Raw genomic sequence first — 10,496 nt, 5'->3', positions numbered from 1 at the left:
GTGCACTTAAGAGACACACAAGGTCCGGCCAGTGCTCATCCGCCTCAGGACCCATGGCGCCGGGATGCAGCTGCAGCCCCACATCCGTCACCACCACCTTATGGTCCCCCCAGAGCGGGCAACCCCAAACTGGGCAATCCCACACACAAACCCTGCAAACGAGCAGCTCCTGGGGCCTCCTCCTGCCCCATCCCTGTGGGGTGCCCCACAAGGGCATCCCCAGAACCACAGCTCTGAGGTGGGAATGGAGCCAGCTCCATGGGTAGCACTAGGGGTACCCCGGATCCAGACAGGATGAGGCCACACCGTGAGAAATCCCTTTGCAGCCCCATTGGATGCAGGATGAGGCCTGGGACTCTGGCAGGGTCCCATCCCCAGCTTGGCTGCTGTGCTGCTAAGAAAGGAACTTTTCCAGGGAGCAGAGCCGTTAATTACCTCATTGCCAGAGTCCATTACCGCTCCCCCTGGAGCAGCTGAAATGGAGAAACTGTGGGGTGGGGATAAATCAATCAGGGCTGCACACTTCTGGGAGCGGGGCTTAACCCTTCCCTCTCTGCCCCACAGAGAAACCTAGGCACAGCCACAGGGAAACCCAATCTGGGTGTCCCCTCCCATGCATATGATGCTCTCACACCAACATGCTCAGGTCCTTTTTGGGGCAGTTTGGTCCTTTTTCAGTGCCCGGGCAGTGCGTGGCCGCCACTTCCCCTCTGTGGGAACAGTATTGACCAAAGAGGCAATTTGCAGTGCAGCACTGGAAAAGCTCACAGTTGTAATCTTGTTCCTTCCTCAAATTAGATAAGAGGGAAAAGCCCATAAATCAGCGCAGGCAGAGATTAGAGAACCCAAAGGAAGGAGGGCACTCTCCTCAGGCCAAGCGTGAGTGGGGACACTGCCACCACATTGTGAGGAGGGCTCCATGCGGGGCACAGCTTGCCCCCTCATTCTCAGGAGAGCTTTGGGGTTGAGCAAGGGGATGGGACCCACAGCCCCACTGCAAAACAGCTGTTTGCACACCCTCATGGAAGCCCCAAGGCTCACTGCTTCTGTTTCCCCATTGGCTCAGGGCTGGAATTGGGTGCCAACCCTCTTGCTAGCCACCACAACCCATCCCTGGGCTGGCAGCCATAGCTGTGCCCCCTGCAGGGAGGGGATCGCAAGGGCTGGGTTACGTGCCAGGGACACAGGGGATGGCTCTGGTTTCCTACTGCCGTGCTGCATGCAGCCCCAACCATCCAGCATAGTACAGCACCACAGCAGTGCACCGTGGCACAGCACTGCTCCATGGCATGGTGATGCACCGTGCCTCAGTTTCCCCAGGTCTTCTCTTCCCTCTCCTTATCTCAGGTCACGGTGGGTAACAAAGGAGCTGCCAGGACCCAGCCTGCGCTGCCTAATTAGCCAGATGAAATCAATTCTGCTCCATTACAGTCAGATCCAGGTCTCAAACATTACCAAGGCGGCCGGAGAGCCCTGGGAAGGATGATTAAGTGGACGCTACAGGGCATTTGATAACCCCATGGCTCCGGTGACAGTGCATGGGGAAGGGAGGGCTTTGCCCTTTGTTTGGGGGTTTGGCTTCGTCATCCCTTTGTGCTCAAAGGGTCCCCACCCCACATCCCTGGCACAGGCACCCATGCCCTGTGCATAGCTCCAATTCAGCCACAGGGTCCCCAAAGAGTTTCCATGTCCTCCCCAGGCTGAGAACAGCACCCCCCTCACCTGCACTTTGGCTTTGTACATCCTCACTGCCCTCTTCACTCAAGCCCACCCCTCAGCACCACCAACCCACACCTCACCCAATGCCATGGAACGGGAACAAGCCGTCCCCGTGCCACCACATCCCCTCAACTCCTCTTCCCCTGCCCCAAAATAGCCCTTCTTCCTCCCGAGGGCACCTCCCTCTCCCTGTCACCCAGCAGACACTCCACGGGCAGCCAGCTGGCAGCACAGCAGAGAATTGGATGCTTTTATTACCAACCAGGTTCACTGCGGAGTGGGAGAGCGCACAGAGCATCCACCCAGCTGGGCACGGGGATGGGGAGAGGTGGAGCAGCCATGACACTGAGTAGCTGAGTGCCCTCCATAGGGCTGGAGGTTCTGGCTCTGTCCCTCCAGGAGCAAACCCACAGTGGGGAAATGCCACAGCCACAACCCCCATGGGCACATCTCCAGCCCTACAGCCCCCCAGGGGGCTTGCTGTGACAAACAGACGTTAAGCCCTCTCCAGCATCAGGGCATCAGTCCAGGGTTGGGGGACAGAGGGAGCGGTGCCGGAGGCCTCCAGCCAGCCCGAGGGTGATGTGGGTCCTGCTCAGCCCAGGATGTCCAGGTAGATGGGAGGGGTCTTGACCAGGGCCTGCAGGCGGCTGTGGATGTCCTGGATGCGCTGGCGCTGCTGTGGCTCCCGCTGCCAGCAGCTCTGCATGATGTCGTACACCTCAGAGGGACACGTGCGGGGTCGCTCCAGCTCCCGGCCCTGCGTGATGCACTCGATGGCCTGAGGGAACAGGGGGACATGGAGCCTTCAGCCCCCACCCAGACCCTGCAGAGCTGGGGGATTCCTCGCCTTCCCCCATCTCACATGTGGAGGTGGTGCCAAGCCCACCTCCATGCCCAGCCCCATGTGCAGACCTCAGATTGAGCCCACCTCAGTGTTGGAGAGTTGGTACCAGGGCTGCTTCCCATAGGTGAAGATCTCCCACAGCACCACACCAAAGCTCCAGATGTCACTCTCAGTGGTGAACTTGCGGTACAGGATGCTCTCGGGGGGCATCCAGCGGATGGGCAGCATGGTCCGACCTCCCACCTGCAAAGAGCAGAACCATCAGCATGAAACCCACCCAATCCCCCCCACCCCAACCTCTCCTTCCCAAACCACATGCTGAGCGCTCGGCAGCACCATTAAATATGGATGGGGCTGGGGAAGGGGCAGAGGATTAAATGGAAACTTGAGGGAGGGAGAGCACGGAGCTCACCCGGTAGTAGTCAGTGCTGTAGATATCACGGGACATGCCGAAGTCCCCGATCTTCACCACTAGGTCGTGGCCCACCAGGCAGTTGCGGGTGGCCAGGTCACGGTGCACAAAGTGCAGGGATGCCAGGTAGACCATGCCCGAGGCGATCTGCGTGGCGATCTGCAGCATGTGGCTCAGTGTCAGCTGCTCGTAGGGCTGCCCCTGCCCGTGGTCCAAGATCTTGGCGTCCGGCCCGTGGGACCTGGCAGGGCAGAGGGTGCTCGGAGCTGGGGGATGTGTGCTGGAGTGTGTGCGCGTGTATGCAGGGAAAGGCTGTGCAGGTGTGTGCATTTGTGCCTGGAAGTGCTGTGAATGTGTTTGCACGTGTGCTGGGAAACGCTGTGTATGCATGCAGGGAAAGTACATGCAGGCATTTGCGTGGCCATGCAACGTGCAAAAGTACACGCGTGTGCACACATGGTGAGGAAGGGAGTGCATATGTGTGTGCATGCCCACAGGAAGGCATACGTGTGCTTACACACGTGCACATGCCCAGGATGGAGAGGGCTGGGCCCATGCTGGGAAAGTGTGCGGCCGTGCCAAGGAAAGCTGTGCACGTGTGCACGCATGCTGAAGGAAACACAGATCAACATGTGTGTTTACACGCATGCAGGGGAAGCATGCACACACACATGTGCGTGCATACAGGCACACATGAGAGCGCTCACAGCAAGGAATCCCATGCACGTATATACTGGGAAAGCTGTGCACACATCTGAGCTGGGAGGGTTGTGCATCACTGGGTGCCAGGAGGTGTGAAAGCAGCAGGCGTGCACGGAGCCAGGGTGTGAGCAGGCCAAGGGCCGGGGGCTGCACACTGCTTTGATGCCGAGCACTGCTGACAGCCGGGCTGGGGAGGCCGGGCTGGGAGCGGGGGGCTCTGCTCGGCAGAACCATTAATGCCAAGTCCCATAACAATAATCATAAAAGCCACGTCTCAGAGCTCATCGCGTGGCCACTAAAGCGATGCCTCTGGCAGCCCCCCCGTCTATCAGCAATACCTGGGGGGCCAATCGAAAAGTCTCTGCTTATTCCAGCTGATGGCCAATCTCTCTCTATTTAAGCCTCTCAGACAGCTAATCTAATCAATATTGCAAGGAGGGCTGCATTAGCAGCGAGCGCAGAGCGGCTGTCTGAGCCATGCTGATGGAGCGGGGAGGGGGCGCGGGGCCGGGCCCACCTGAGGAAGCGGTTGAGGTCTCCGTGCTTCATGTACTCAAAGACCATGATGAGGGGCTCACCCTCGGTGCACACGCCGTAGAACTTGACGATGTGCTCGTGCTGCAGCATGGTCAGCAGCTCCGCTTCCCGCTGGAAGTCGAGCCGCGCGCTCTCCGTCACCTCCTTCAGTGCCTGCAAGCACACGGCGTTAACCTGACCCCGACCACCCCGGGACCCCCATCCCCAACCCCTTACCTTCACAGCCACCAACGTCTTCTCCTGCTCAGGGAGGAGGTGGGAGCACTCGGCCAGGAAGACCTTCCCGAAGGCGCCCTCGCCCAGCTCCCACTTGAGAACAATGTCACGACGCTGCACATGGTGCACACCTGGGGGGACCCACACCCATCAGCTCCCACCCCGGGAGGACGCTGGGGAGCAGTGGGGGATGCAGCAGGGGGTCAGTGCAGGATGCTGGGGCCCCTCAGCCTTACAGGCATTGCAGAAGTACTGTGGGTTCTCAATGAAGTTGCTTTTCAGCCCATCCAGCTTGCTCTCGGTGGAGGACACGGGGCTGCTGCCCAGGTTCATGAAGTGCAACGACATGGCCAGGTCATCCTCCTGGGCCAGCACAGCTGAGCCTGCAGGGACCAGGGGCACGTGGACAGAGACATCACAGAGGGCTGAGGGTGCTTTGTGCAGCAGTGCCAGGTGCTGCCGAGCATCACCAACCCCCCCAGCCCCGGGGGGAGCCAGTGCGATCAAACCCATTTGCAGGCTGAATCCATTCCAGGAGTGAATTAGCAGCTGCTGCCTACACAGCCTGGCCCCGGTGGGGCCCTAACCGCCACCCACTGCCCCAGGGGGTGCCAAGCAATGGGGACCCATGGGGACTGTCACCCCACAGCCGTGCCCCCACCCCGTGCAGGAAGCGGGGACTCACGGTTAATGCCGAACTTGGATCGGCGCCCGCACTTGTTGAGCACGATGAGAATGACGGAGAGGAAGAGGGAGGCGAAAACTGCCAGAGCCACAGCCACAGAGACCTGGGGACAGAGGGAATGGTGGGGATGGGATCGGGGTCCTGCTGCAAAGCCAAGGACAGCACCCTTCTCCCAGCCCTGGAGGTGGTCGAGAAACTGAGGCACAGGGGAGGGCAGGTGGCTTCTTTCACCCCATTCCATCCCACCTCGCCTTTCCTTTGGTTTGCCCTCATTTTAAGGACTGTTTTGCTTTCCCACAGGTGCCCTCGTGCTCCCTACCCCAAATCACAGAGCGCTCCATCCGAGCTGAGCCCTCACCCCAAATGTGTGCTCATCTGCTGTCTCCACGGGGCCCTCCAGCGAGCTGTTCCTGGTGCCTGAGTGGGGAGAGAGCACAGGGTGAGCATGGGGTGGGGGCACACTCCTGTACAAACACTGCATCCTCATCATGGGGTCACCATGGCTGGGGAGACTGAGGCAGGGGGAGCAGCACGTCCCAGCACTCACCCAGTGGAGATATGGACACTGTGCAGCATGGAGAAAAGGAAAGAACACACATTAACCACCACCTCCCCCACCCCGTGAGAGAGTCCCACGCTTCCTTCCCACACCTTGGGGAAACTGAGGCACGTGGGGGCACAGAACCCCTGGGCAGTGTAGGAACAGTGGCTTGGATGCCCCAGTGTCAGGAGTGGGACAGCACATCTCTCTCAGCCCCATCATGACTCACCGGGGATGGGCTCCTCGGGGCTGAAGCTGAAGGGGTTATCCATGAAGCGGCCTTGGATGCTGCGAGTGGCTCTGCCCAGGGGGTTCTGCACCACAAGGGTGTAGTTGCCGTTGTTGACATGCGTGGGGCGGTTGAGCTGGAGGCAGCCATGCAGCACGGTGGAGTTGGGCTCGTACTCCACGATGCGCGTGTGGATGTAGGGCCCCTCGGGCAGCAACGAGCCATTGAAGAGCCAGAGGATATTGGGCACTGGATTGCTGTCCACCGAAAAGGGGATGCACCAGAAGTGCTGCGGGATGGCCTCGTGCAGGAGCAGGATCATTGGTGGGACTGTGGGGACAGAGCTGCCTGTGTCCCCATACACGCATCCTAAAACATGCAACCCCAAAACCACCCCTCACCCCCCCCCTCTGCCCCCCCCACCTGCGTCCCCTGGGTAGCTTACAGGTGACATTCAGCGTCACACTGTCCTCTGCCAGCCCCGCTGCGTTCTCTGCCCGGCATGTGAGGTCTTTGTGGTTGAGGCTGGAGGAGATGTTGTTGATCTCCAGGACAAGCTCCCACTCCGAGAGCTGCAGGGGGCACCGGCACGGGGTGAGCAATTCCTGCAAGGGGGACGGTACGCCTGCAAGGTCCCCGCCGTGCCCCAAGCCTTGCCTTGGTGACAGATGGCTCTGATCCCACATCAGGGAGCACCCACTCCCCGGTGGCTGGTGGCTCGCCTGTGATGTGGCAGGTGAGGTTGACGCTGTCCCCTTGGCGAAGCACTACGTCGGGGTGCTCGATGCGGGCGGTGGGGGGCTCTGCCGAGGTGAAATGAGCTGTCCCCACGCTGTCCCCACCCACAGTGGGCTCAGGGTGGGGATCTCGTTGGAATTGGGTCCCCCTGTGCCACCTACCACAGCCATGCAGGGGGTGGCTGGCCAGGGCCACGATCATGCTGCCCTCCAAGCAGACCAGCGTCTGGTTGCCCAGCTCAGCACGGCTCTCGTTCTGCCACAACTGCAGCCAGCGGATCCCACAGGAGCAATTGAAGGGATTTCCCTCCAGGATACTGAGATGGGGAGAGGACATGAGTTGCATGTGTTGCATCCCCAGCTGCACCACTCCTGGGGTGCCCAGGGCTTCATACTGTGCAGGTGCCTTGCTGTATGTGCTGTGCTGTCCCCAACCCTGTCCCTGTTCCCATCTTTGCTCTGCACACTCGGGGAGCCGTGGATCTGCAGCTGGGTCTGTCTGACCACAGCCACAGGTACATTCCCAGCCCCATCCTTGCTCCCACATTCCCAGAGCCATGCCCCCAGCCGTGCCTCATGCCCTGTCCCCCTCCCCACAGCACTCACAGCTCCTGCAGGGGCAGATGCTGGAAGGTTTTCCAGGAGAGGCTGGTCAGCACATTGAAGGAGAGGTTCCTGCAAGCACAGACCCCATCAGCTTCCCTTCCCCGAGTCTCCTTGTCCCACATCACCCTCACACACAGGGGTCTGTCACATGTTGGGGACAGAGCTGTCACACCATGACCAAGCAGAAGCACATGCACCAGGCTGGCTGCCAGGAGTCCAGACCAGCCTTCGGTAACACTTCTGGCAGAGACCCCATGATCCACGGGGTAGGTTGTCCCCCCCCCTTTCTCTCCAGCATCCCCTCTCTGCACGGGGCTGCTCTGCACAGAGCTCCCAGGGGGCTCCAGCCCAGATCGATGGTTTCACATTCAGCAGCACAGCCCCACACGGTCCCTCTGGATCGAGTTTTGCTGCTGGGCAGTGGGACAGCATCGATCCTCCCTGAGTGCAGGGACAAAGCCACCCTGCATAGGGATGAGTGCCCCAGGGTGGGGACATGCACAGGGATGGGGACCCGAGCCCTAGAGGGGAAGTACTCACACGTGGCTCAGCCTGTGGGTGTCCTGGAAAGCATCGTTGGATATGTGCTGCAGCCCCGACTTGGAGATGGTGCTGGGGGAGGCAAGGGCTAAGCACGTGCAGTGGGAACCCTGTCCCCATCCTCCCCATCCCACCCCGGGGGGCTCACAGGTGCCTGAGGTCCCACAGCATCCTGGTGTCATCCCGACTCAGAGATGTCAGCAGTGGTTGGTTCTCGATGATGCTGGAAGATAACAGTGCACCAGGTAGGGGTCAGGCTCCCCACACCCGGGTCTACACTCCCAGGTCCAGAGGAACAGCTCTAGGATGGCGACAGGGGCAGATCCAAGCTGCCCCTATGGGCTTCAGTTTCCCCTGTGCTGAGCTGGAACACTGGGGCCAGAGCTGAGCTCCCACTCAGAACCCACAGTCCTACTCAGAGAGCGAGTTGACCTGGACTCAGCCCCACCCCCTCGAAGTCCCTCTGTGTGTTTCCACCTCCTCCTGAACCCACAGTGCCCTGTGATGTGACAGTGACACTGAGGCACACAATGATCCCCAATGCTCCTTTTCCTAAGAAAAGTCCTTCTGAGAGCCAGTGTGGGGTTTTCCACCCGCCCTGACCTAGACTGTGATGGGAATAAGGGAGACAGGGCAGAGGGACTGCAGGTGGTCTCTTGGGGGGACCACCATCCACCCCACCCTGTCAGGAAGTGAACAAAGAGCTGGCAGCGCCCGCAGTGCAGTGTCTTCCAGCACACAGAGAAACTGAGGCAGGGAATTGAGCAGCAGCCACCCCAGCAGTGCGGCCAGGGCTGAAACAGGGCAAGGACCCAGGAGCCCAGACACCCTGTTAGCACCCAAACTGTCACCCCACAGCCCTGTTCTCTCCTCATCCCAGCACACAGCAGTGGGGGAATGGAAGAGAAATGCCCCAACCCAGGTAATGTGGTTGCTCAAACACCTCCTGCATCCAAGCTGGGTTCCAGCATGATCTTGTTCTCCCCATGCTGGGGAATCATCCCTCTTGGATCCGGAGGGATAGGGGCTCAAATGCCCCTCAGCTTCTCAACCCTCAAGCCTAGGGCAGGAGGACATCATCATGGTGGGGACAAAGGGCTCAGTCTCCTGCACCCCATCGCTGCCCAACGCATCATGGGCACTCCCTGTCCACGGAGTCTGCTACACCCCAGCCCCACTGACACACCGTGGGAGGGAGCAAAGAGATGTCCCAAGTCCTTCATCACTCCCTGTGAGACCACAGCAGGGACCCACCCACCTTTGCACCCCAACAACCCCTCTCCAGGCAGCCCCGCTCTCCAGCCCCATCAATTCCCCAGCACTATCCAAATGCCACCATCATGGCTTCCAGCCCCATCGCCCTCACTCATCATTATGTCCTGGTCCAAATGCCCCGACCCCACTACCATCCTCTTCCTCATCTCCAACCTCATCATCCTGTCCTAGCCCCACTACCCCATCCCGTCCTGTCCTTATCCCCCACCCTCTTTCTCATCTTCTCCCCATCTCCATCACTTTTTCTCTTCCTCATCCCATCCCTGCTCCCCTTCCTCATCGTCCCACCCCATTCCCAAGTCCCCATCTCATCGAGGTCCCTCTACCCGTCCCCACTCACACGTCGATGGGGTAGAGGGTTCCCAGCATCAAGGCTCGGAGGCTGCGCACGGTGCGGGGCTCCCGGCAGCGCACGGTGCGGGGCGCGGGGCAACGGCAGTGTGCGGGGCAGGAGGGAGGAGAGGCGGCTCCCGGGGGCAGCAGCAGCGTGGTCAGGCACAACCGGAGCCAGGCGGGCAGCATCGCGACCCGGTGCCGCTCCGGGACCCCCGCCCTCGCACTTCGCCGCCGCACCGGAGCCCACGAGCGCGGCGGCACCGTGCGGGACCGGCGGGTTAAAAGCGGCGCCCGGTCCGGCCTCCTGGGGAGGGGCCAGCGGCTCCTCCGCCCCGACCCTGCCCGCAGCCCCGCACCGCGCGGTGGTACCGGGAGGGTGCGGGATGGGGGCTCGGACCGCAGGTGGGGAGGGAGAAGTGGGAGCCTGCCCGCACTCTGCACCTCGCCTACACTCCGCTAGCGCTCTGCCCGCAATGCCCGCACCATCCCCGCTCCAGCATCTCCCGTCCCCCCCCCCATTTGCAAGGGGCGGAGGACACTTCTCGCTGCCCCTTCCCCGCTCTCGGGGCCATCAGGAGCGTCTCCCCACCCCAGCTCCCCCGTCACTTTCCTAAGATGTCTCAGCACTGAGCTGCCCTCAAGCTCCCCGTTACATCGAAGTGCAGACTGGGGAACGTTGGTGGCACAGTGGCCCTTTCCCCGGCTGTCTCACCTTCTTGGGACCCTCTTGTGAGGGGAGGACAGAGCACGCCTGGTGGATCCCCACCTGCCCCTATCACCCCCATCCCATTCCCCGCGTTACATCATGCGTGTGCTGAGTTTGTCACATTCTCAGCCTGAATCCCTTCCCCAGTGCTCAGCCCTGAGAACCGAGGGACTGGGATGGGGAGAGTAGGGACGTGTGGGACCCCCCCAGCAGACTTCCCGGTCCGAGTCCCCCGTCAGACCGCCAGCGCCTCGCGAATTCCTCTGCTTTGACGTTTTTTTTCCCCAGAAACGCCCCCGACTCAGGCACCGCAGGGCAAAGCCGCAGCGGGGATGCGCAGGAAGCAGATGGGACCGGCGGACGGCAGTGGAAAGCCCCGAGCATCGGCCACCCCACCCCACCCCCCCT

General features: G+C 61.1%; 1 protein-coding gene across 1 annotated transcript; it reads right to left on the bottom strand.

Moving 5' to 3' along the window:
- Positions 1–2,036: 2,036 nt before the first annotated feature.
- On the bottom strand, positions 2,037–9,568 carry NTRK1 (neurotrophic receptor tyrosine kinase 1). Its single transcript, XM_065749071.1, has 17 exons — positions 9,387–9,568; positions 7,920–7,994; positions 7,772–7,843; positions 7,232–7,300; positions 6,788–6,942; positions 6,546–6,691; positions 6,334–6,460; positions 5,889–6,218; positions 5,666–5,683; positions 5,477–5,535; positions 5,119–5,221; positions 4,670–4,816; positions 4,434–4,564; positions 4,198–4,370; positions 2,979–3,219; positions 2,651–2,809; positions 2,037–2,500 (listed from the first exon to the last, which is right to left on the bottom strand). The coding sequence occupies exons 1-17, from the start codon at positions 9,566–9,568 to the stop codon at positions 2,315–2,317; spliced, it is 2,373 nt and encodes a 790-aa protein (XP_065605143.1). The 3' UTR covers positions 2,037–2,314.
- Between the last annotated feature and the right edge of the window lie 928 nt (positions 9,569–10,496).

This window comes from Cyrtonyx montezumae, unplaced genomic scaffold (assembly GCF_038088225.1).
Source record: "Cyrtonyx montezumae isolate F1298 unplaced genomic scaffold, pur_monq_1.0 scaffold_57, whole genome shotgun sequence".
NCBI lineage: Eukaryota > Metazoa > Chordata > Aves > Galliformes > Odontophoridae > Cyrtonyx > Cyrtonyx montezumae.
This window is presented reverse-complemented; position numbering and strand designations above follow the sequence as displayed.